The sequence below is a fragment of the Poecilia mexicana genome, unplaced genomic scaffold (genome assembly GCF_051168715.1).
Source record: "Poecilia mexicana isolate PSO_F unplaced genomic scaffold, ASM5116871v1 scaffold_7, whole genome shotgun sequence".
In the NCBI taxonomy this organism is placed as follows: domain Eukaryota; kingdom Metazoa; phylum Chordata; class Actinopteri; order Cyprinodontiformes; family Poeciliidae; genus Poecilia; species Poecilia mexicana.
Window position 1 is genome coordinate 27,205,083 of NW_028263376.1, and position 26,717 is coordinate 27,231,799.

Here is a 26,717-nt window from a genome sequence, read left to right on the forward strand (position 1 = left end):
TGTAAAGAGCAGTATTGTCCGACAGAGTCGCGTCAACTGGTTAATCACCTCTTTGATGCGTATGGAGCTGCCTGCCACAAAGGCCGCATTGTCTGATGGTCAAGTGACTTCTGAACCCAAAACAAGAGCAAGCTTAATTTGGGGGAAATGGCTTCAGAGAAGACACAAATTCCTGAGCTTGAATCTGGGGAAGCGAGGAGGGAGACTAATCTATATAATCGCTGCTAATGGACGGGTTATCGGCAAGTGCTTCTGACGGATTTGCTCATAATCTTATTTATTTATTTTGAAAGAGAACAGGAAACGTGAAAGCTATTCGTCTGTGCAGAATTTTTTTTTAAATATCCCCTTTCTGATGTTAAACTTTTGCATTAAATCTGTTCGGACTGAAGTAGAAAATTAAGCGATAATACCTTTTGTTAGAAGTTGAAAAGTACGGGATTGTCTGATACATTTCTGTCCAGTAGGGGGAGCCAGAGTCTGAGCGCTGGCTCCTGGAGTCCCTGTCTGCTGCAGGTGGACTCTGTCAGCGTTCATAAATGCAAGGTCATTCGTTTTTTTTTTTTTTTTTTTTATTACTTATTAACAAGTTGTTATGCTTGTTAGTGCTATGTAGAACTATTAAGATCAAATACAACTTTGCACAACCTTGGATCTGTGTAATCAGAAGCTGGCCACAAAGTGACACAGACATCATTTAGTGTGAAGAAGTTTAAGATGTGACATATTGCACTGGAAACATCAACAACACACATAAAAACCCCCAAAAGATTTAAAAAAGAAAAAAAAAACGTGCTTATTTTCGTTTTTAGTCCTATGCTTTAGACGAATAAGTGATGATTTCCTTCAGCGTCCTGGTGGCCCCGGTCTGGTGGAGAAGCAAACTGTGAGCGCTCCCCGCTGTGGCCTTTTGCAGCGACCGCTCCCTTCAGAGATTGATGAATTGATTGTGTGGCTGCTGCCAGTGTGTCTGTGCCCTGGGCGAAGGTGTCCCGGTTACGGGTGGGAATCCCAGCTATGGCATCTGCCCTGGGGCCGCCATTGTGGCCGTCCTGCAGGGGGCCCCGGGGGGAAGCTGGTGGCTCTGGGAGCAGCTCCGACTCACATACTGCTGTCACACCCTTGGAGACACAGCTGCATCCTTCCCCCCTCCACCCTCGCGCCCCCCCTATATGCCCTACCGATCAGCTCAGACAAAATGAGTCCACAAGGGACCTAGAAGACTGTGCCAAAGTTTTCTTAATGCCACCAGCTTCGGATGAGGGGGATAAAAAAAAAACAACCACGTAAAGTCATGTTCTTCACACCTGTTTGAGCAATTCTTTTTATGTCCACCGCCACTTTAGAATATATCAATAAAATACAATATTAGACTGAATTTTTGTTCTTGTTTTAGGACCTTCAGTACAAAATGCTTACATATTTGGATATATGAGGAATTAGGAAAAAGGAAATTCACAGTTGGAGCATTTTCAGATTTTTCAAGAGGAAGCCTGTATTGTTTTATGTACAGCCATGTGTTAAAAAATTAGAACGTGTTCTGATGAGGCTTGCTTAAAAATAAACAGGTATTAGACATATAGTTGTTAAGCCCACATTTCTGTATTAAAATGTTTAATTTTTATTGCCATCAACTGATATTTTAACCCTACGTTTTAATTAGCTTTCAGCAAAAAAACCCCCCGTCATAATTAATTATAACGTAGGCTTGAAAACTATCCGTGTGTAATCAAACTTAGTGAAAGGATCTGACAGAAATGAACTTTTCACGAATGCTCTAATTCGTTGAACATGACCCATGTACGGTCAAAGCGTTTGAATGCTGAGCTTAAAGCAAAGAAAAAAAGTTACACAAGAAGCAGAAACAGGAGAAATCGGTTCAATTTGGTCGTTTATTGATTTTTGAAATACCAGGAATCATCAGATCAGTGTTCATTTTCACACCAGGTTGTGTTTACGTCCTCTTCATATGCTAACAGAGTTTCCTTCTGAATCAATTTCTGGAAACACGACAGAACAAAATGTTGCCCGGCCTGGTTTCGCTTCGCCTGACGACGATGATGATGATGATAATAATAATAGTAATAATAATAATAACTATAATCTCTGAAAGAAGGATGTTTAGCCACAACAGTGTCACAGATATCAGGTGAAATACTGGACGTCTTCTCCACAAACAAACCTGTTATCAAAGAGGAAAGAAACCACTGACTTAATAAGGCCACAAAATGAAAATTCACAGCAAACAGAACATGATAGATAAACACGTCACACTCACACGCACAAGCTGTCGTCGGTTATAATCAGCTGCCAACTCGCTGACCCCTTTATCTACAGTTTAACCGAGAGTAACAGTGGATCGCTTCTCCTGCCACGGTAACATACAGTATATACAGTTGCGCGCCGACATAGAAAAAGCATGCTCGTTTGCATATTAGGAGGTTTTTTCGGTAAACTTTACACAAATTCATGACAATTTTTATGTTTTTTTAGTACAGCATTGATCCAACCAGCAGCAGTGATTCTGACTAACAAATATAGTCTGAAGGAAACAGGCCAGTACAGTATATTTCACTTTTAATTACACATCTTTTACAGTATTAACATGCCTTACGATGCAGGATGACTTTCAATCGCTCTCTCTCTCTCGTTTTCGGACTGCGCGAAAACTCAAGGAGTAAAGAAACATCGACCTAAAACGACGAAGTCAAACAAAATGAAGGAACAGAAGGACAAGCGGAACAGGACGGTGCGTTCTCGCGGAGCGATAAATGACAACGTGCGACGAGACGCGTACGGAGATCTGGTTAACAAAAGCCGTAGCACGTGTGACGGACGAGCAAAGCCCCGACGGATGAATAAGCCGAAGCAGAAAAACTGGGTTTTCGAATAAATAAACATTCAGAACCGAGTAAGCTCTAAAAACCGCCAATCACATGCTGTGCTGAATCACTCTCTGCAGCGGCAGCGCTTTTTTTTTTTTTTTTTTTTTTCCTTCTTCTTCTTCTTTTTCTCTCCTCGCTAAGCTGGCACAGAGTGGCTGTCTGTTCTGTCGTCTGCATTAGCTTGGATATCACACCTCGCTGAGGCCGGATGAGTTGTCTTTAACCCTCTCTGAGCCGCCAAGAACTTTTGTTTTATAGTATTTACAACAGAAGCCTTCATTAGTTCCCACAAGGCCAAATGAGGGATGTGTCCATGCAGGTTGGGAAGCAGCAATAATGCACAGTTAAACTACAGAGACTTTCTTTTGTTTTGTTTTTTTGTTGTTGTTTTTTTCACACAGCTGCCTGAGCAGCACCTGCACACTGCATTAAAAAAAAAAGAAGAAATCATTCAATGCACTTAGAGCTTAACATCAATCGATAAATAAACAAAACGAAGGCGATCCTTCACATCGGCAGAGTTCATGTTTCTCGAAAAATAGAGAAAGAAATATGTTTAAAATAAATACAATCTTGAACCTAATTCATTCTGTCACATGAATAAAATCTGGGGAACACATTTCCAGTGAAAGCTTATTTTGTCTGAGCCCGTAGAAGCACACTGCATGTAAAATTGTGAGTTGATGTTGTAGCATACTGTCCCTCTACACGTTTACGACGTCCTTTGCGATTCACACCAGGTTCGTGGCTTCGAAGGTGAGGCGGTTTCTGCCACCATGTTGTGAAAAATGGTAAATATTCAATGTAAATCACAGGCTGTGAAGAAGTGGAGAGTCATACGCCTTCGTTGTAACGTTGCACAATTAAATCCCGATATTAGACGCGTTCAGTCTGAAAAGCATAGATCGGTTTTGATCAGCTTTGACACAATTTGTTTGTAAATCATTACATTTAAAAAATAAAATGAAATAAAAATCTCACCACAGATCCAAACGAGTCAAATGAATCAAAAGTACAAAAACGGAAATATCAGCGGGGGAGAGTCTATCTCCTGGGAGCTTATTGAGTGATTTCTCTCTACTTAGTGAACACAACAGACTTACTGCAACCTTCCACCCAGACTCTTCCCCGACCAGCTCCTCACTTCTTGTTCTTCAGCTGGTTGGCCAGCCAGTCCAGGCCCTCGTAGAGGCCGTCCCCGCTGGTGGCGCACGTGGCCTGGATGTACCAGTTGCGGTGGCGTAAGGAGTGCAGGCCCAGCTTGTCCGTGATCTCTGCGGCGTTCATGGCGTTGGGCAGGTCCTGGGCAAAAGCCACGCAGAGCAGAGCAGTCAGGTGAGGAAGCCCCTCAGCTGAGGGGAAAAATGGATAAAAAGAGATAAGAAGAGGACTTCACCTGTTTGTTGGCGAAGACGAGAAGAACGGCGTCCCGCAGCTCGTCCTCGGCCAGCATCCTCATCAGCTCCTCGCGGGCTTCGTTCACCCGCTCGCGGTCATTGCTGTCCACCACGAAAATCAGACCTGTATCAAGAAAAAAAAAAAAAAAAGAAAGTGAAAAGATGAAACAAGCCCAACCCCCAACGTCACATTAAAAAAACAGGCATACATGTTGTTAAAACTAATTCTGTTAGAGGTTGTTTCAAAATGTCTGACGGTAATCTGAAACAGCAAACGAAGCTGAGCTAAAGCATTAGTCAGATGTGCCCTCGAGTGCTGTAGGCGAGCGTTCTGCCGTCTCGTTAGCAACAAAGTGCAGAAGCTCGAATGTATTTTATCGGAATTTTATGTAACAAAATATACGAAGAGGAATGAAAACGAGAAGAAAAAAAAATCTTTAAAAATGTGCTGTGCATTTGTTTATGACCTTCGAAGCAGCAATTCTGATGCAATTACAACAACAAATAATTTTTTTTTTTTTTTTATCAATTCACTTTGTGCAAAAACACTTCATCTCAGTAAAATTAGAAGGCGTGTCTGTCCACTGCAAATTCCCAAGTCTTGCAAGAGATTCTAACTTGAATTTAGGTTTTGACTGGGCCATTCCGACACATGCAGCCGTAAAATAAATGATTTCATTGCTGCACTAGCTGCAGCTAGAAGGTGAACGTCTACCTCAGTCTCAAGTCTCATGCTGTCTTCAGTGATTTTCCCAGTATTGCAGGGTTGGAGCTGCAGCTATCTTCCCATTAGCTCCCACCAATTACACTTTCCCTGCTAAAACCATGCCCCCCAAAGACATGATGCTGCCACCATCATGTCTTCTGGTGGAGATCATGTGTGTCTAGTGTGATGGGTCACACAGTGTTTTGCATTTAAGAGAAACGTTGGCCTGATTTCATTAGAAAAACCTTCTTCCATGTGTTTGCTGCCTCCCTCATGGCTTTGGCTTTGCCACTTTTGCAAAGAGGTAGGATTTGTGAGGTGAATGACTAATAGTTGTTCTGTGGACAGATTCTTCAATCTCATTCTCTTTCTATTTTGAGAGGATGGACAGAACTCTGTTATGTGTTTAAGAGGATCAAAAAGGAGGGGACAAGATACAAATACACATCAAACATTTCAGTTTTTGTTTTTTAAATGAACTTTTTTGTAATATGACAAAACTGAAAAAAAAAAAAAAAAAAAAGTCCCTGAGCTCGCCTTGAGTGTTCTGGAAGTAATGTCTCCAAAGGGGACGGATCTTGTCCTGGCCACCCACGTCCCACACGGTGAAGCTGATGTTCTTGTATTCCACCGTCTCCACGTTGAAGCCTGAACAGGAAAGAGACAGAGCACACGGAGTTGAGGCAGATGCTCATCGCCACGCGGGACTGGCTGAGTTCTTCCGCTCTCGTCACGGACCGATTGTGGGGATGGTGGTGACGATCTCGCCCAGCTTCAGCTTGTAGAGGATGGTGGTCTTACCGGCGGCGTCCAAGCCCACCATGAGGATCCGCATTTCTTTTTTGCCTATCAGGCTCTTCAGCAGGTTCCCAAAGATGTTTCCCATGATGACTCGGACCTCAGCTGCAACAGAACTGTGAGACGGGTGACTGAGCAGCAAAGCGGGTGCAAATACAGTCATGAAGGAAAAAACAAATAAATAAATTAAAAAAATCGTCTTCTACCAACATTACAGTCTTAGTACACTCCAGGATTTGGCTTTAGAAGCGATGACTTGATCTTCTTTTTGCACAATTGCCTCATTGTCTTGTGGAAGGATCAGTTGCTGTGATTGAATGTCTGTAATTTTGGTCTAAAATGTCTAAAGGGGCCCTGTGACGTTAAAGGACACATAACGTAGCCTGTGACGGACTGACAACCTTTCCCACCTCTCACCCTATTGGCTGCTTCAGACAGGCACCTGCCCCCACCGATGACCCGAAATGGATCTAGGCCCGCGGGTTTAGCCGGTGGATGTCTAAAGGAAGAACCCTACTCCTTGCAACCTTTTCAAGCATGTTCAATCTTTTTCTAACGCCGGTGCCATGAACTTTTGGAAAAGAACCGCTGGCTCTTCCTGGATTGATGGGCAACAACAATTGCTTCTCAAAGGTCGTTGCTGATGTCTTCCCTACTTGGCTTCAGGCTGACTCACATGTGATCCAGACCGAACAAACGAGCAAAACTCCTGCTTCCGTAGAGGTGGTGAACACTTTCTGACGATCAAAATATTCATGTACGTTTGATTAGCAGGATCTGGCAGCTGCGGTGTTCTTAGCTTCCTCCCATCGCTTTCTTGTCCCCGTGACTTCAGACGGCCAGAACCACGGTCGAAATGTTAGCGCCTCAGCAACATCTGAGGGGAAAGTCTGTAAAATTCCACTTCACACGTTGACGGGCGGCTGACCCGACCCTGCTACTGTAAACGGCTACTTTTACAGTACTGCTTTCTGGATCTCTGCTGTGAGGTGGATCAGCTTTCTTGTGAAGCAGGTTAACTACCCATTCAGCTGTTTGCTGGCAACTGAAGCAAAGCAAGCAGAACGATCAATTTGCACGTTAAAGGACACGTAACGTAGCCTGCGAGTTTGTATGGTACACACAGTCAATACACTACACCATCCTTTTGTCTGAACTTAAACATCCTTTTGTCTGAACTTAAAAAAAAAAAATCTTAGACGCATTATTATTTTACGTCATTGTGATTAAAAATCCTCTTTTTATATTTTAGCCTTATTAAACGCACTTGCCTATTTGAATAAAATAAAACAGATTTAATTCAAATATTTTATTAAACGGAACGTCTATATGACGTTCTAGATTATTTTTGTTTGCTTACAATAATCCATAATCTCTGAAAACTGTTAAATGCAAAAACATATGAAGCCAGGAAACAAAAGAGGCATTACTTGTTTATTTATGGTGTCTAAAATCTGAATTAGTCAGACTGTCGTGACCAAACTTGAACTCAAGAATTAAGATGACTACTGTATGTTTAAAACATAGTGAGAGCTGCAGTGATAACCTTTAGATTTCCAATGTCATTTTATCAACTACACAAGGAACTGCACAGCCAGTGTCGGTGAGCTTGTTGATACAGAGATTGAAGATGTTGTTGCCTTTTAATTTTTATTCATTTTAGCTGTGTCCCTGACTACTACCATGATATATTTCCTCTAGATTAGCAATTTAACCTTAGATGGGACATAAGGAGCAGAGAAATGGTTAGGATGTTTTATTCCTTTACACAATCAAGCATAATGTGTGTAATAGGGACCAAAACAAGAATGAGCTATTGGGAAATTGTCCTGACTACAGTGTGGTCAAACTATTAAATTAGATTTCCAGGGATCAGAATTGTTTGTTCTGCAAAAACCCACAGATGTAAGATTGGATTGAGACCTGGAAGTCAAGTGAACATCTCATTGTTGTGATCCTCAGGTCATTGTGTTTCCCTTACAGCAGGGCATTACTCTGCTGAAAACGGCCAGACTGTCAATGATCTTAAACTATGCTTAATTATGGTAGGAGTCATAGCAACATCTGCATACAGGCTTGCCCTCCAGATTATTTCCCTACTTCTAATAAATCAAAACTGAAGACAGAAGCTTCCCTTGCTCCCTGTTATACCATAACAAGATCATCAGTGGCCACAGTGTTATGCCAGATCAGGATGTTTCTCGTTCACTTCCACATGCATTATCTGTTTATCAATTTTGCATGAATTATCAATACCATTTTATCTCGACAACTTCAAAACATTTTTTACAGAGCAGCGGTGGGATTTGAAATGCAGTTCAGTTCACTCTCTGTGGCCCTTAGTGGTATTGGCCCTTTAATAGGCCAACTCTGCTGTTAACTTCTGCCAACGCATTTCACCTCAGAGACACTTAATGTAAGCAGGGCTTTCACGTGGGGCATCACAATCCTTTCATTTCATTTCAGAGCCAATAACAAATATTTTATACTACATGAACAGGAAGGAGCTGCTAGCACAGCCTGTTACAGCTGCAGAGGGCTGCTCATACATCTGTCATAATGCGAGGCGAAGGGAAGGGAGATGCTGCAGTCCGAGCAGCCGATGGCTCGTTTCTCCGGTCTGGATACGACAGCTAGTCAGGTGTGCCTCTTTGCTTCTGATATCAGCTCATGATTTTAGGGGCATTCAGAGGGAAAATGTACGCGTCGATTTGTGCGCTGTAATCCCCGCGTTACAGTCACGACAAAAAAAAAAAAAAGGCCGGGTATCGTCGATAACACGACAGTTTACAGAGAAAGGCGCGTTTAAGGACGTTGGAACAGCGGCGTAATATTTCATAAATTAAAACTTGGAACACATCTGTTGAAATTTTCACCTTTTCCATCTCATTCACACTTACCCGTCAACGGCAGGCAGGACACCAGCTGGATTGAGCAGGCAAAGGACTGGATGATAGTCTCGCGATGACTTTAGGCTTTGCTGCAGTGAGTTCTCGCGATACATTGGACGCTATGAACGCATCTCACGTTTGCCATCCTCAGGTGACTTTCTCAAAAAGCAGGTGGACTGCGGGCACGCAGCTGCTCACTCTGCATGCGTGTTCAGTACGAAACAACTAAATAAATAAATATAAAGTCACGAGAAATCTTCTCAAACGCTTCAGTAGCGTGTCTTTTGTCACATTTATTTAAAAAAAATCACTACAATCATCAACATTACAAGGTTATCATTTGATTTATACATTATTGGAACATTCCAGCAAAGAAGAAAATCCTTTCAAAATCTGTTTCAAGAATTCATTTTAAAATGTGAAACTTATATTTGGCTTCTTGTTTGTTTTTTTTTTCTCAGAGAGTTATACATTTCCAGTGATTATTTCTTTTAAATATTGGAGACACTTTATCACAAAATTTTAGTAATATACCCTTTTACATAAAGTACTGCATCAGTGCAAGAAGAAAACAGAAAAACAACTAAATTTACTTTTAATTAGCTGCTAGCTTTGCCGCTAATTAATGAAAAACACTTGAAATACATCAGTGTGTGTGTAATTAATTAACATGATTTATGAAGTTCAGTTTTTCATTGATTTAAATTATGGAGATGTCACAGTACTTCAATAATAGCCTAATTATGCAATGCTTGTGTAAATATTACACATGGAAGGATGGATGGGTGGGAAAAAAATATCTTACATAAATTTTTATTTTACTTTCTCCGACCTGTAACATTTTGAAGACTAATTCTAAGTGTTTATCCAGCTTTTACGGCAAAGATAGAACATTTTTCAAACTCATAAAATAAAGACTGTTTGGATCAATAGAAGAAATGTTAAGATGGTTATTTGTCTTCCCACATTTCAGAAGAAAAAACTTACCGTCAGCATATCATTAACACACCATCCTCTCAGTGAAAATATGTATTTTTCGTATTTTACAGGAAGCCACACAATGAATCCTAAGTAACATAAAGTCTCCTGGCAAGCATGCTTAAATAATTAACACAGGAATCATCTTTATGAATAAGTCATTGCCTGACTGTAATTGGATGCCAAGTGATAATTCCTGGCAGAAGTCACTCTCGTGTCACAGATAATAAAAGTGACACAAGAGGCAACAGAACAAAGTGAATTAATATCTGCTTTGGTTTAATCTACTTCAGTCATTGTTTTGGTGTTTTATCATGCGCCGGATGCTTGTTTATCCACCAGAACCAAAGCAGTGTGATTAAATGACACAACCTGAAACCAGCTCGGCAGCCGTGGGTGAATCCAACATTTGCCTCTCTCCTTCCGCTGTGTTGCGTGTCAGTCAGCGGTCCGGTAAAAGATGTGTTTATCAATTCAGCGGCGAAGGCTGGGGAATCAAAAGGGGAGCAGATGTTTGCAGCTGCACACCAGATTATGGGGTGGAGTGGATGGCGGGGGAGCAGGCCCGGTTTTGGAGCTCGGCGAGGGTTACAGGGGGGTTACGGCGGGCTGGGGTGGCGGCGGGAGAGGTAGGGTGGGGAGTTATGACTTAAAGAAGCCTTTCCTCTGATGTGTCTGCCAGCATGCACCCCAAGCAAATACAATCACAAGAGTCGCTGGTTCTGCTAGCTGAACTAATGAGGGCCTGCACGTTGAGGGCAGGGGCTTTGATGTTCTGGGTAGCTGGCTCCTTGTGTTTTCTCTCCCGCTCTCCTTCTCTGCCTGTCCCACATCAAAAAATGCAAGGGGAGTTGAGAAGCAGATGTTTTGAGGCACATTTTTATACACAGTACAGTTCATTCACCCCATCTCAGTAACTCTGTTTGTCCACTGCTGCTGCATCACCACGGCATGAAGGGCAAGAAGACCTATTCCCCCCACATCTTCATATCCAACTAAACACTCTAAATCGCCTTACTTTATACATATAATCATCGTGTCAGTCAAGGCGGGTGACTTTTATCTCTCCTGACTTCCTCGCTGTGCCTGCCTCTCTTTAATTTCAGCCCAATCTGGATGTCATTACTCAAGGGGGTGCGGGGGGTGTGGCTATAGGGGAGGGGGGCAGCCTATCTGTTGCTATGCATGTGTCTCTGCAACGACGACGAGGGGGAGAATGGGGAGGAAAGAAAAAGTCCACCCAACCTCTGTCTCACACATGGGAGAAACAGTGACAGGAAATTCCCTTATGCAGCAGCTCCAGGGTGAAATGATAAAGGAATGAAGAAATGCAAACCAGAAATCCAGGCCTTTATCATTCCAAGCCATTTGCAGTCTCCTGCTTATACCTTCCCTGCGTAACCCCTCCACAACTCCCTCAAAAAAAAAAAAAAAAAAAAAAAAAAGATATAAAAGGGGGAGAGCAGTCAACTCAGCCACTGGCACTGTCATTCCTCTGGAGTCGAGGGATATTTACCAAAGTCCCTACAAACAAAACTTAATTGGCATTAAATCCTATGTGGCAGAAAGGCTTTTCCCAGCAGGCTGAGCACAAAGACAGTTTGGATTATCTAAGATATCCAGGAATGCAGTCATCATAAATCAAGTCCTGTGGCGACATTAGCATTTTGCTACATCCACAGTTCGTGCACGCGCGCATGGTTTTGATTGTGCCGTGTGTATGTGCTTCGACATACACACGTCTTATCCGCCTAGATGCGTCCGTTTCTATACGCGTGTTTATATTTTTCGCTAGTCTGTCCCCTCAGCAACAGCCATGGAGCGTCCCGGGCAGCGAGTGGTTCAACAAGTTACATCCTCGGCTATGAACTCTGGACAGATGATCCCCTCAGATCCTCACGCAGCAAAAGACTGGTATAATCACCACCAACTCTCTGCTCCTTCTCGATGCGGCTCTCCAGTAATAAAAGTTATACTTTAGGGAAACAATATCCTGCGGCTATAAAATGTCCTTCTCTCAGCGTGGAGTGGCCATAAAAAAGCCTCTCACCTCCCAAATCTGCAGTGCATCAAGCTTATCCCCACATTTACACAGTATTAAACACAGACGTGCACGTGCTCAGGCCAACACACACAACCCCGAGCATCACTTCAGGACTAAAGTAGGTCCATCTCTCACTTTGACATGTGGTACATGTGGGAAGAATCTAAAGAGCCCTTAAACAAGTGAAACAGAGAAACCAGGATTATAGTATGATATAAAAGAAAGCCGACACACATCACATTGTAGATACACCATATGGAGACATATTTGCGTCATATCAATCAGAATTAACATTAATTGTTTTTCTAAACCGACGTATCAACTCCTATATATTGACTTTTTGGGAGTGCAAAGATATTGGGGAAACATTTACACAGTGCTGTAAAAAGGTTTTCCCCCTGCACAAATGTTCCTGATGATCAAAAACTATTATCAGACAAAGATAATCAGAGTAAAGCCAGAGCAAAATGCACATTTTCCACCATTGTTACATCATTGAATTTACTCTGATTAAACCACATTTGAAGGAAAGCTCAGCTCAGTTCCACTAGCCAAGCTAGGTCTGATTATTACCAGACCTGTACAATCAAGAAATCACTTAAACAGTACCTGTCTGATGACACGAAGCAAGCGAAAAGATAAAAAAAAGAGAAACATCTGAAGACATTAAACAACAGATAAAAAGTAGAGTTATTGGTATTTATCAGTTTTTAAAGGGTTACATATTCCTTGCTAAGGCTTTGGCATTCTAATGAATCACAGTGAGAGCCATTATCCACAAATTGAGAAAACATGGAACGGTGGTGAACTCTCCTAGGAGGGGCTAACCAACAACAACAAAAAAACTATTAATAACTCGTCAGAGAGGTCACAAAATAACCCAGAACCATATGTAATGATATGCATCTGACATTTGCCAAAACAACAACAACAACAAAAAAACATTTAAATTATTCCCAAGATTTTTGTGTGAAACTTTCGTGGGCTGACGAGACAACAGGCAAACTCTCTGAAAGGTGCGCGTCCCATTAAAACTGACATAAGACCAACATTTCAGGAAAACAAGTACCATACCAAAAGTCAAACATAGCGGTGAACAGATACACAGTCTCTCTACCCTCCCAAAACCTCCGCCAGATATTGAGATTTTTAAATGGCCTAGTCAAAGTCTGGAACTCAATCTGACTGAATTTCTGTTGTCAACTTGAATGAATCATTCATGCATAAGAAAATTAAAGCAATTCTGCAAAGAGAAGCGGGCTGAACTCCTTTTATTGTGACATAAAAAAAAAAATCAGTGGCAGTTATCAAGACTGTTTGACGAAAGTTTCATTTGTGAACTAGTTATTAAATTCATCCCTTAAAGAATGAATTCATCATTGATAACTGATAATTATGTTTTTGCTTCTTGGCATCTTTGTCTGACAACACATTTATATTATGATCTGAAGCATCTGTAAAGAGGAAGACTCTTTTTCACAGCAGCAATTTTTCCCAACAATCTTTGCTGGACTCTCTGCGAAAGACATTTAAACATTTTATGTTGGTTCTGGAGAGCGTCCAAAACAAACACCCCCATTAGCATTTGACTGATTTTAATTTTAATTGTGATTAATTTAAATGAATTTGGTCCAACCGATGTAATGCACATGGACACCTTAAATTTGACCTTTCACCTACAAGAGCTGCTTTCCTCCAGATCCATCGGATGCCCTTGTTGGACCATAGATGTAGTCCAAGCAAACTCATTCTTGCAGTTGACCTCCTGAAGCCTCCAAACTGTGAGGATTTTAATGATATTAATGGTTTGATATGATCAAGTTGTTCATCTAAATGTCAAACAGTCCTGGTAAGGCTCCATGTAACTTAGGCTGGAAAAAAGGTGTAATTAAAATTGATCATTTTATTCCTTAAGTTAGAAAGCCCAATGATGTTGGAAATAATGCAAGGTTAGTCACAACTTTTAATTCTAACTAATGAATGAAACCTTATGTTAAGGTTTTTTTTTTTATTATTCAATGTAACGTTGACATGTTTTAGAAAAATAGTAAACTGAAAACAGACTCAGTTATGGGTTATAGCTGAAGTGATAATTTGCTGATATTTTGTGAACAAGGTAGCACTTGGTGACAAAATGTCAACAAGTGTTGGAGTGTTTAAATAAGGAACAGGTTTTATAAAAACAGTATTAATCAACTTTTTAACAGTTATCCCAGGTGCACATCCGATTGGTCAATCTGTCCCTTGTGATGTCTCCTACCCTGGAAGTTTGAGCTCCCAGTGAACTGCAGGAAGGAAGACTTGCTCGATCGAGTCAGAGCAGAGTCATCACTCATTACAGATCCGGTTGTGCCAAATACTGTATTTTAGTTAGCATGGTAAGCTGTGCAACATTTCTCTCTTTTTTTTTTTTTTTTTTTTTGTAAATCTGTTCAAGATTTAAATTTCCCTCCACTCACCTTGGATGTGTGTTCAAGGCATCCAATAACCTGGGGCAAAGCAGCAAGCATGAGAGTTTCAGAATGACATCCCAGCTAAAACCAAAGCAATTTCCCAGTCAGCCCACCTGAAATATGGCAGTGAGCGAATAAGCAAAACTCTTGGACTTTTTGAGCTATTGTAGTGTCTTTGTTTTTATGTTTGTTTTGTGTGACTGATATTTAGATTAAAGGTTAATTCTATGGTGTATTAGTGCTTGATTGTATTCATTTAGTGTTGATTCCTAGTAAAGAACTGATAATTGCATACGTAGATGTCTTCTTGTGACTTTGATTGACTGATGCTGATCACTCAATGGAAGGATCAATAGTTTGTCCCTAATCCCTGATTTTAAGATAATGAGACTGTTTTTGAACCACTGTATTGGAATTGTGGCTGAGATTTCTTTTAATACGGAAAGATAAAAAATAAGAGCTAACTAAATTGTATCATGTAGCACTGTGTGAGTTGTGGAATCAAAAATATCCATGATTAGTATATACTGAACGGATTATAAGATGTTAAGATCCTGAAACCTTATATTCATCTTTCAGATAATGTTGGCAGTTCCCTTTTCTGTCATTCGCTAAAACCAACATTAAACACTCTGAGATAATAATCATATTAACAAATGGTGCATTTACAAATATACACTCACGCAATAAAATACACAGCTACTGTACAACAAGACGAATAAGAAAGCAAAGACTGAAACTTTAGCGCTCCACTGCTGTTTCCCCAGTTTTCTGTGGGGTAGAAACACTGGAGTGTGGGCCCTCTTCATGGCTGAGAGGGTAGCGTCTAAACAGGCCATGGCAAGACAAATGACATGAGTCACCTCTTCAATCTCTGACTTGGCATTTTGGGATCACAGCAGCTATGCAGAGAAAATAGATCCCAGATGATGGACTTAAAAAAACACACACGCAAAATGAGGGGGATAAACAGATTCTCAAGAGTAGTTGCACAAAGAGCAAAACAAAAGCTGGATCTACTTGCACACATTCACCCACTCTGTGAGGCGACACTCCTCGCACAGAACGTAGCAGCACCAGTGAAATCGACAATTGCAACGCTCGCTGCGAGTCTGCCGGAGGATGTTGTGCCCACGGCCGCAGCACAGCGAGCTGCAGCTGTCTGTGCTGTAGCTCGTTTTGTTGCAGATGCGTCCCTGCGTACCTGGAGAATCTATCGACGCATCGCGCTCGCAGAAATCGGGCGACTTCTCAAAATACACCAGCTCCCTGGACATGCTTCTGCGGCGCCCTCCGCTGAACCCCCCAGCGCTTCTGCGGGCGCTGTTCTCTGTTCGAGGGTTGAAGACGCCATTGTTTTTGTTCTGGGAGTTGACGAAGATGGCCGACAAGAACTTTTCCTTGAGCAGAGATCCAACAACGCGGAACTCTGGAGAAACGTACCAGCAGGTCTTGAACTGACAGCTCCCTGATGTGCCGTGACATTTGCACTTCCTTGTCATGTTGTCAGTCACTATCTGGAAAGAAAGATGAATTATTTCAACGAAATTAAGAGCAACGGGCACCATGTTTATACAGTGTCTTTCTAAAATATTGCTACTCCGCATCCATATAGCTTATCGGAATGTGCTACGCAGCTCAAAATGGCGCACAATTCAAATGGAAGGAGAACAATACATGGTTTCTAAATTATTTTGCACACAAAAACTTGAAAAGTGTGGCCTGGATTTGTAGTAACCCCTTGAGTCAATACCTTTGTAGAGTGAAATGAGACCAGCTCTTATTTGGATTTAGGTTTAAAAATTGACTGGACCATTTAAACTCATGGATATGCTTTGGCATAATCAATCCATTGTAGCTCAGCCTGAATGTTTAGGGTGGTTATCCTCTGGGAAGATGAACCTCCATTTCAATCTCAAGTCTTGCAGATTTTTAACAGGGTTTTTTTAAGGAATTGTGCTTCATTTAGTTCCAGAGTTTTTTCGTGCTAACAGTGTTGTTTTTAGCCCACATGTACACAACATTTTTCAATTTTCCTCTCATTTGACCAGAACACCTTATTGGAAAATGTTTTGGTGGATTCTAAATGACTTGCATCAAACTTTGAACATGATTTCTTTACGCTGCTTTTCCATCAATTCTTGCCTTGCAAACACATGACGAAATAGTTGTAATCTAGACAGATTCTCCCACCTGAGCTGTGGACCTCGGCATCTCCTCCAGAGGGTACCATTCACTTCTTGACTGCTCCCCTCATTACTGCTCTTCCTTCCTGCCTGTACCATACTCCATTTGTTTTTTTGATAGCCAAACTGTGCTCTGTGAGATGCCAAAATCACAACTTAACTTTAGATTTCTGCACAACTTTATCCCTGATCTGTCTGGTGTGTTTCTTAATACCACAGTCACTAATTTGACTGGATTTTACTTATCAAAGTAAAGTTCTTTTGAGAAAAAGTTTGGAAAAATAATATACATTTGTCCTTCCGTTTGAAAAGTATGTATTGCTTCATGTTAGATTGTCACATAAAATCATCACATTGAAGCGTGGGAGTTGAGCGAGGCAAAATGGGAAAAAGTTCAAGGGCTACGACTGCTGGTATGAATAAGCACATGACTCACCTGTCGCCCTACGCGGTTGTTATGTATCCTCATGCGCGCATAGATGTCTCTTGGAGAGCCACGGGAATCAAGCCAGTCTCTTGAAAAACGGTCCCCAAACCGCAAGTCATGACTGCAGCCCCCCCACATCCAGGTGTCCTGCATAGAGCTTAAGTCATCTGATAAAGGCTTGAGCATGGCAGACGTGTGGGCAGAGTGTAGGTCGGGCGGTAGATTCCCATGGTGCCCATTTAGATCTGAGGGTAATGATTTGGTCATGCCGATGCCTACCCCGCCCTTCTGCAGAGTCTGCAGCTGCAGCTGTGTGAGTTTCAGCCGGATCTTGTCATCGTCTTGGCGACGTTTGGCCTCACAGCTGCACCCCCGCAGCTTGCCCATGCTGCAGGCAGAGGCCACAGAGTGAGCCACACCCGCTGCCAGCAAGGCCAGGGAGAAGGCACTCTCGCGAAAACCTGGGGTTCCCAATGAGAACACAGACACACATACACACGCAAACACACAGATGAAATTGAGAAACAGTGTCAATCTAAATGTGTCGTTCACGTGTCAAAGCAACTCAAGACTCTGAGTTGCTTTGACACTTGTGTAAGCTTCTCTGAACCTCTCACCCCTGCTGAGGATGGTGCTGTGGTGAGGCAGCTTCCCGAAGCTTTCCAGCGAGGAGCAGTTCCATCGCTGGTCGCGCAGCTGGTGCTGGCACTCGTGAATGGCCACCTGGATGCCCTGCAGGGCGGATGCCGTCACGTCGGGACTACGCATACACATCCGCATCTGACGTTTGCTGAGGCCTACCAGTCTCAGGCACACGGAGTGAGGGGTTAGAACTGGATCTCCTGCCACCTTCAGGCTAAGGATGTCATTACATAGCACCCTGCAGGGAAGAGAGAGGTTGGTGGGATTTGTCATCAGAGCTGGTCAGGAGTTCATCAGACAAATCCAGAGAATGTGGCAGTGGGAGGGTGATCTGAATACTAAGCAGGCTCTAAACAACAACAACAAAAAACAGCAAAGATTTCAACTAGCTATTTTACAAAATGAAATACATTTATGGGATGTGTTGAATAAACTGTAGGAAACAGAACCATTTTATGTGCTTTGGTGTTAGTCGCTCTGTGTTAGTTGCAGCAGAAATATAGTTCTAGATAAACAACACAATTAAAAATAATCCAAAACAGATTAAACCACACGATAAGATTTATAATTGCACAGCTCAGACGTATAAACAGACTGCCAAACAATGATTCATGTTATTCTAATATTAGCCTGCAAAATCAAATCCAGATGTATCACCTTTTAAATGAATAGCTATAGTTTTATATATACATAATAAAGCAAACATACTAACATCCCGCAAAAGCAAGTCCACTCTCCAGGATCTCTCAAGTGCACTTACGTTAACGCAGGTGACATAAGTGCTGTTGCCAAAATCAGGAATTGATTCCAACGGAGTTTGTTTGATAGCTCCATTTTGTTAAGCGTCTGTCGCGACGGGACATTAAAACTCTGATAATAAGCCACCTCTAGTTAAATAAGAATATTACAAAAAAATAAATAAATAAAAAAAATAGGTAGGGAAAATGCGTGGAGTATTATCGATGTGGCGCCAAACGAGCGAGTAGTGAAGACGGAGAAGAGACGAGCTCGGGGGCGAGAGAGTACACTGGAGGAGGGGGGGGGGGAGAAGAGGGGTTAGGGGAGGGGAGTGGATGCCTCTACAGGCGACTGTTTGCAAAATATTAGCCAATATGATTGTCATACTGCTGGAGATAGCGGTCATTCTTGAGGGCGTAAACGAGATGTCTCCAAACTTTTACGCGCGGGCGCTCTCCAAGCAAAAGTGTCTGAAGCTTAATAAGAGCTTTCAGAATAATGTTTTTCTACATGATTTGGATTTAAAGTCAAATGTCCTACATTTGATTTTATGCTGATGTGGCAGAACAGGCCTCTCCTTTTCAATTAACAGAGATGGAAGATTTTAGTCTTAAAATGGTGTTATTTATTTTTATTTATTTATTTGGTTTGTTTTAATGAACGGGGGAGGGTAGAGCTGCTGCTCCTTCCACTGTACGACAGGGAGGCAGCAGCAGGCAAGCGGCTCTGCTCAGAGACCCTCCAACAATACTGATTTTAGTCATGCGACCCCCCCTCCCCACCTCTCTCTCTCTCTCTCTCTCTCTCTCTCTCTCTCTTTCTCTCTCTCCATCCATACCTCCCACCTCCATCAGAGCGGCTGTTCCTCGTTGCTGGGCTTGAAACAACGTCCCTCTCGTCAATGCAGCCATCAGCTGTATAAGCATAGATGCACATGCATACATTTCAAGCGACAGATCGGACTCCTGTCAGCTTGCGGCGCACATATAAGAGGCTTAATCATTCACTAAAGTGTATCTGGAAGAGAGGAAATTTAGACTTTCTCAAGACATTTTTCTCAAAACGAAAAGCATAATCCAGTCTGCTAAGCATCAACACGCGGATCATTTGTGTTGATTTGGTATCAGTCGCTGTTCTGGCCTATCCAAATAGGGCATAATAAAGCGTGCACGCCAGCTACTTTCATAAAATTAAGTTAAAACCCCCCATCGAACACGGTTCGCTTAGTGACACCAATTCATCTAATCTCCTTCCATTCCCTAAGCTGCAGCAATGAAAAGTGCATTAGCATTCTGCCTTGGTGTGTATATCTAAGTGGCTTAAAAAGTGATTTGAAGTTGATTTGTATATAAAAGGCTCCCTTTATCCGGATTGAAGCTCTAATCTGCTCGGTGTCGCATGACTGCTCCAGGAAACCCCTTTGAGCACCTTCATATATATAAAGCTGGGGTATAAACGTGGGGATGGCTGTCATTAAAGCTTTTTTTTCTCTCTCTCTCTCCTTTACTACTTACCCACTTCCTTTTACTGTCATCCAAAGGTATGAGAGAAAATCGAAGAGAACGGAATAGAGAGAGAGAGAGCGAGAGAGAGAGAGAGAGAGAGAGAGAGAGATGATGCAGATCAGGATCAGTCAAACATGCAAATCAGCAGACACATGTCACAAAATGAAACATTCCTTTCAAATACTGTGTTTTGGGGACATTTAGACTCGCTCCAAGTCATGTAGTTTGATGGAGATGCCGCAAAGTGGCTCAAGCTGTGATTACACTGCGCTACTCATGCGTCGAGGGAGGTCTGCAAGCCAGATGTTAAGGCTGGTTCCTTCTTTTTTATATCCTTACTCGTCCCCCCTCTTACCCTGCTTCATCATGCATCAAACTTCTGATTGGAGGCCATATTTCATCTGTGCCGCGTTTGAAAAAATATTTAAGTAGCCCAGCAGGCAGTATGAGTAATAGGACAACCGTGAGGGTGTTACTGTTTCAATCAGCATTCACGTCGCCTTGTGCGCGCTCTTTAAGGAGAGGCGATGATAGTTTTATTGCCCCCCCATAAAAGGCACTTCCAGAAAAATATTAATTATGAGAGAAAAAACCCCCAATAAACCCGGACTTTTTAAGTCGGGAAGGAGAGGTGAAACCGTAGCTTCGTTGTGCCGAGTGCGTGTTTTAAAAGAAGGACTCCAGAGAGGAGGAGATGCGGTTATAGGGGAGTAGGCAGCTCAAAGGGCAGTTTCAGATGGCTCATATTCCGCTGTAACTGTACAGCGCGGTGATAGCGGCAAAGCCGGAGCAGCAAAGCGGACGCACTCGCAGCATCTGCAGCATCAACACGTCAGACCGGGCACTTCCAGCGCGAGCGCGCGCAGTGCCATTCAGGAAACGCCGTGAGACGCACACTTTTCCAAGGGATGGCCGCGATATTTGACAAGTAATATGTGCAACACTGATGTGGACTTTTTTTTTCCTTTTCTCTTTTTTTTTAATTTTTTTTTTTTTTTTACAAAAAATCTCCTCCTTTCTCTTCTCTGCTCAGTTGTGTTTCCTCATTCATTGTGCGCCCCTATGAAGAGCATTAACTATCCCTCCCTCCAATCCTATTGAAAAGGCAGCGAGGAAAAGAAAAAAAAACAGAGGGAGATGAGAGCAGCAAATCCCTTTTTTATTCCTCTCGTAGCGCTCAATAAGAGAAGAATGTGTTGCCTATCAGTCACCGAGGGGATCAAATCTTCGGGACTGTCCCACGCGTTCAGTGCGCCTCGCAAAGCATCACTGAGATAGACAGAGTGAAGAGGACATCAGTAGCAGCAGCAGCAGCAGCAGCATCCTGCCTGGACACTTCACATCATTCAGGGAACCTGTCTCCACTCAGGATCCATCTAAGTCAATTAGGACTGCCGGCATCTCTCAGATCTTCTCGTCGGTGAGCATGCGTGACTTTGCAAGCAGTTGTGCAGATAATTAAACAAACCGATTATTATTATTATTATTATTATTATTATTATTATTATTATTATTATTATTATTATTATTATCAAATGATGCTTTCTTGTTACGCTTGTGAATTTTGGCATTTCCCGTCTAGCATGTTTGAACTGAAGCCACGATGAGGAGTCTGGCTCTGCTGTTGGGAGTTAAAGCCGCCTGCATCCTCCTGGTGTCTTCGCTTTCCCGCACAGGGGCCGTGAACAACAGCGGCCGGTGGTGGTGAGTGCAGCAGACGGGGCATCCCCTCCTTCGGGTGGCTCAGCAGCCTCTGCAGCATCGCCGGGGCTGCCGTGCATCAACACTTTGCATGCGTTTTTTTTTTTTACTTTCTTTTTACTGGGTTACCACAGTTCTCCGTTGCATGCTCGAGATAATCTGTTTGTGTTGGAACGGTTCACAACTTCTGTGGAGTTTTTTTTTTTCTTTAAAAGAGACGAGAGAGAGAAATAGAGAGAGAAAGGGGAGAAACCGCATGGTAATACGACTTGTGGGATTTTAGATTTCTTTTCCAAATTGCTCCACTTCGGCTCAAAGATTCATCATTAAGATTTCATTTACAGTTCGTTAAATAAACAATTTAGATATAATAATTATAGCTTTACATTTCATTTGGAGTTAATTTATCCCCTTCCCTCATTTTCTGGCTCCGATTTTTTGCGAGAAAGTGTCTGACATTTTTTTCACCGCAATGTGGAATAAATTAAAAATGTATTTATTTCATAGCTGAGAGGAATCCTATATGAGGTCTTGTTCAGGGTCGTGTGTCTCCAAATTCCTCTGCCCATATAACTGCGACCTCAAACTAACACAGTGAGCCGCACTTTATTTTAAAGGCCTATATATAAAGATATATATATATATATATATATATATAAAGATATATATATATATATATATATATATATATATATATATATATATATATATATATATATATATATAAATTCCGATTTGCATGGTTTAGAGTACTTTCTTGCTTGACTAAAAAAAAAAGAAAACAAAAACAGCAATATGAAGGCTGGGCGTGTTGAAGTGGGCGATCTGACGAAAACATTTTTTGCGGCGTCATTAGATTAGTTGAGAATTCAAATATTTAAAATGCCAGCTGAACTCCAAGAAAAAAAAGAAGGAAATTGAAGCAATGGAAAGAGGAAAATATCTCTCCAAAATAGGGATTGTTATTATTATTTATGATCCCAGGCCTCACCGCACTACAGTGTAGGTCAGCCCCTCCGAGGAGGCCAAGACTCGCCCGATTTTTCTTTAACTTTCTCCCGGATGATAATGCTCATCAGGAGACATGATCATTACAGGGGTCCAAGATGGCAGACGTCACACATAATAAATAAATAAATAAATAAATAAATAAATAAATAAATAAATAAATAAACTAACAGCAAAACAAGAGAAAGTTGAAAATTAGAATGCGCACTGAAACATCCAGAATGTTCCGACATTTGAGCACCAAAAGGGTTGAGGCGATGAGAGGCTGCTGCTCCGGGCTGAAACTGGCCCGAAACCGAGGAAACATTAGTGGCAAAATAGACCACAAATATTAAACATTATACGATTAAAACGAACGACAGACAGACAGACAGACAGACAGACAGACAGACAGACAGACAGACAGACAGACAGACAGACAGACAGACAGATAGATAGATAGATAGATAGATAGATAGATAGATAGATAGATAGATAGATAGATAGATCACGTGATTCACAAAGAAGTCTAAAACGTGTATTCTGACTCAGAGCCTGAATGTTTCCTTGTGGTGTTAGAATACATGTGTCACAGCTTATTGTTGTAGCACAGAATGCACACTGTAATTTCAAAGGCACCACACTACCCATGAGATCTCTGTTGACATCCATGTGAGAGTTCAGAGTAGGGGTGGGCAACAATGTGGCTGTAAGATTTCACCACAAGATTTTGTGGTTTTTATTGCAATGATGATAAAAGTGATGATAAAACGTTCATCACAGTCTGCCGACTGTAAATCTATCGTCTGTCTAAATGTTCTGAAGGCAAAACTTACTTTTTACTACCACAGATAAAATATAGTTCAACTGTGCACAAAATAAATGCATCCAATCATATTTTTATGCAGTATTTATTGATAGTCATTTCTGGTCCAGTGAAAAGAAATCATGATCAGTCAAAGTACCAATCAAAACCATACATACAAGTTTTTCTCCCTTGAGGTAAATTGATCGATTACAGCTGATGCATTTTGGCCCAAATTAATTAATTCTTATTGTAGTACAGTGATTTCTGACATTACAAATAAACACTAGAACTGTCGATGCCTAGCTTGGAGGGTCAACAGGATGCACATGACTGAAGAGGCAGCTACTGCTCTCTGATATCCTTCCTGTCTTCATCTCAGGGGAATAGTAAATGTGGCTTCCTCGTCCAACCTCCTCACCAACTCCAAGAGTGTGCAGTTGGTCCTGGATCCCAGCCTGGCCCTCCTGAGTCGTCGCCAGCGTCGGCTGATTCGCCAGAATCCTGGCATTCTGCACGCCATCGCTGCAGGGCTGCACACAGCCATAAAGGAGTGCAAGTGGCAGTTCCGCAACCGCCGCTGGAACTGCCCAACCACCTACAGTCCAGCGATTTTTGGCAAAATTGTCAATCGTGGTGAGTCTTTCTTGTCTCTCTCCTCAGGGTATATTTGGACAGCCCTAAACAGGACACATTGTGAACATTTACTCATAAATACTTTCCAACTTTCAGTTAAAAGAGGGGGCGGGGGGAATCATTGTCTGAAATGTTGTGTAAGTTCTTAATGGAGAGTTTTGATGCTTATTCAGGTTGCAGAGAGACTGCGTTTGTGTTTGCCATCACCAGCGCTGGAGTGACTCATGCTGTGGCCCGATCCTGCTCAGAAGGGGCTGTTGAGTCGTGTACATGTGATTATCGGCGCAGAGGTCCTGGAGGCCCAGACTGGCACTGGGGCGGCTGCAGTGACAATGTGGACTTTGGCAAGATGTTCAGCCGTGAGTTTGTGGACTCCAGTGAGAGGGGAAGAGATCTGCGATACCTCACCAACCTGCACAACAATGAGGCCGGAAGAATGGTAACAAATGAATTGTTACAGTTCGATGCAATAGATTTGCATCAGATAGTTTGGTGATTTATGTTCTGGTTCTTCTCTCAACAGACCGTCTCATCAGAGATGCGTCAGGAGTGTAAGTGCCATGGCATGTCTGGATCCTGCACAGTGCGGACCTGTTGGATGCGCCTACCCAGTTTCCGCACGGTGGGAGATTTCCTGAAGGAACGCTTCGACGGCGCGTCCAGAGTCATTTATGCCAACAAGGGCAGCAACCGTGCCTCTCACCGAGCCGAGCCCAGACATCTGGAGCCAGAAAACCCAGCTCACAAACCCCCGTCTTCCATGGACTTGGTCTACTTTGAGAAATCGCCAAACTTTTGCTCTTACAATGGGAAAACTGGCACGTTGGGAACCTCTGGAAGAACATGCAACAGCTCATCTCCAGGCCTGGATGGATGCGAGCTGCTGTGCTGCGGACGTGGATTTAAGACTCAAACTGAGAGCGTGACTGAACGTTGCCACTGCACGTTCCACTGGTGCTGTCATGTCAGCTGCCTGAACTGCACCAGCACACGAACGTTACATCAGTGTCTATGATTGAAGGTGGAACATTTGAGTTAATATTTGGGCATGTGTTGGAGACAAAGATAGAACTCTTTATTTTATTTTTTTTTAATCAAAGCAGGTTGTTGCTTTAGAGAACGCGATGCTCTCAAGTTAAGGTGTTCGAAAGAGAGTATGAAAGTTTAAATCCAGGTAAAATGACAAAAAGAAAAAAATTTCTGGCCCAAAAATCCTACCTGTGTCTCAGAAGGACAAAGTAAAGCACACGTGTATGGACAGGGTATCAAAGGAACACAGGTGCTTACAATTTTTAACCATTGTTTTGAGCAAATATTTGAACACAAAAAATATTTATGTTGAAGGGAAATCCCCCCGCCTCGCTGAGAATAGCATGGAAATAAAAGGATTTAGCGAACAGATTGCAGCAACCATCAACTAATGTCCAAGTGGGAAGCAGGGCAGTGTTTCACAGATGTTTCTGAAGCCACAGAGCAGAGACCTACAAATATGTTCTCCTATTACCAAGCAAGGAGCACTCTCGACTCCGCTTGTTTACGTAGAGCTTGGATGCTCCCAACCACTTCTAATTTCCCTCCAAGTCCCTTCGCTTCTTTAGCTTTCTCTGTTTCTCGAATCCCTGAAAAACAGATTTGCCACTTGAACACTTGACCAGAAAAATGCTGGCAAATTCACAGTGAGACACCAGACAACTACATTATTTGAATGTATTATGAATACACTGAATATTGTGCTAAATTTTGCATCAGAATTGAGGAATGATAAAGCTGGCACAAAAACGGGCAGCGACTTAAGAAAAAGGAAGTGTCCAGCATGACTCAATCTAGTCTTAACGTAGTTAAAATTGGTGAAATTATTATGTTTAAAAAGTGTAACGTGCAGCAAATATTTTTTCAAATAATAAAACTACTATGAAGATAGTCATAGTGTGCATCAGCTAAGAAAACCAAAAGGATGTAAGTGGTGGTGGTTCTTGAGTGAGCCCCTCTTACTGCTGCCCCACAAACAATTAAATGCAAGCAATTATCAGACAAACGGATAACATGCAGAAAACATGTAACCTTGTCGGTCACCCCATCCCTTTTAATTTCGCCCTGGCCCATACCACAAACCGCCACTGGATGTAGGTATTAAAATAGCAAAATATATTTATAAAAGTGGGGCTTGTCTATTTGCCAAATGATTTATTTGCCCATCGGTGACTGGACAGCATGGAGTCAATTCAGGATATGTTTAGAGGTATTTTTTTTCCCCTTTTTAGTTAATGTAGCTGACAAAAGTTGACTCTTTTTCAGAAAATTCTATTTTTCTGCTAAGAAAACACTTGTTTGTTTTGGTCATGCACTGAATATTTACTTTTTTTATGAGTGTAAATACAAATATTTATTTTTGCTGATTTTTATACTGTTATAGAATATTGTCAGAACAGTCTCTGTTTAGATTCCAATCCAAAAATCTTTGATTCTAGTTGTTGTTTTTTTTACTGTATGATAGACAAATAAAGGTTATATTTTCAATTAAGCCAGCTCTTCTGAATGTGTCTGAGATGCTGTTAACGTCTGATATTCGTTCTGTTTTGTGTAAGAAGTTTGACAATGGAGAAAGTGAACACATAAGCTGGTCCCTGGGTGTCCTTTGCTTAATCCTATTACCACCGCCAAAGCAGCCTCTTTCTGCAGACTCACAAAGCATCCCTGCATCTGTGCTCTGAAGCGCAGAGACAGGCTCTGCTTATCCAGCCACATAACTCTTATCTCATACAGTATATGGATGTAGATTGAAGGCATTTGCTTCATTTGCCTAATGTCTGAAAGGGGGGGAAAGACAGAATAATAATAATAATAATAATTTTTAAAAAAGAAAACTAGAGTCCTTTTCAGGACTTTGGCAACATAACTAACCACAGAGACTTGGAGAGATTTGTAGTCTTTAACTAGG

General features: G+C 42.0%; 3 protein-coding genes across 3 annotated transcripts; 1 reads left to right on the forward strand and 2 right to left on the reverse strand.

Moving 5' to 3' along the window:
• Positions 1-1,874: 1,874 nt before the first annotated feature.
• Positions 1,875-5,902, reverse strand: arf3a (ARF GTPase 3a). Its single transcript, XM_014993291.2, has 4 exons — positions 5,727-5,902; positions 5,526-5,636; positions 4,282-4,406; positions 1,875-4,187 (listed from the first exon to the last, which is right to left on the reverse strand). The coding sequence occupies exons 1-4, from the start codon at positions 5,872-5,874 to the stop codon at positions 4,026-4,028; spliced, it is 546 nt and encodes a 181-aa protein (XP_014848777.2). The 5' UTR covers positions 5,875-5,902; the 3' UTR covers positions 1,875-4,025.
• Positions 5,903-8,950: 3,048 nt separating this feature from the next.
• wnt10b (wingless-type MMTV integration site family, member 10b) lies at positions 8,951-18,413 on the reverse strand. The gene is made up of 4 exons (XM_014993286.2): positions 18,168-18,413; positions 17,383-17,645; positions 16,775-17,226; positions 8,951-15,669 (listed from the first exon to the last, which is right to left on the reverse strand). The coding sequence occupies exons 1-4, from the start codon at positions 18,239-18,241 to the stop codon at positions 15,169-15,171; spliced, it is 1,290 nt and encodes a 429-aa protein (XP_014848772.2). The 5' UTR covers positions 18,242-18,413; the 3' UTR covers positions 8,951-15,168.
• A 2,835-nt stretch (positions 18,414-21,248) lies between these two features.
• wnt1 (wingless-type MMTV integration site family, member 1) lies at positions 21,249-26,254 on the forward strand. The gene is made up of 4 exons (XM_014993289.2): positions 21,249-21,354; positions 23,526-23,779; positions 23,953-24,218; positions 24,303-26,254. Exons 1-4 carry the CDS (start codon positions 21,254-21,256, stop codon positions 24,792-24,794), a joined length of 1,113 nt encoding a protein of 370 aa, XP_014848775.1. The 5' UTR covers positions 21,249-21,253; the 3' UTR covers positions 24,795-26,254.
• The last annotated feature ends 463 nt before the right edge of the window (positions 26,255-26,717 follow it).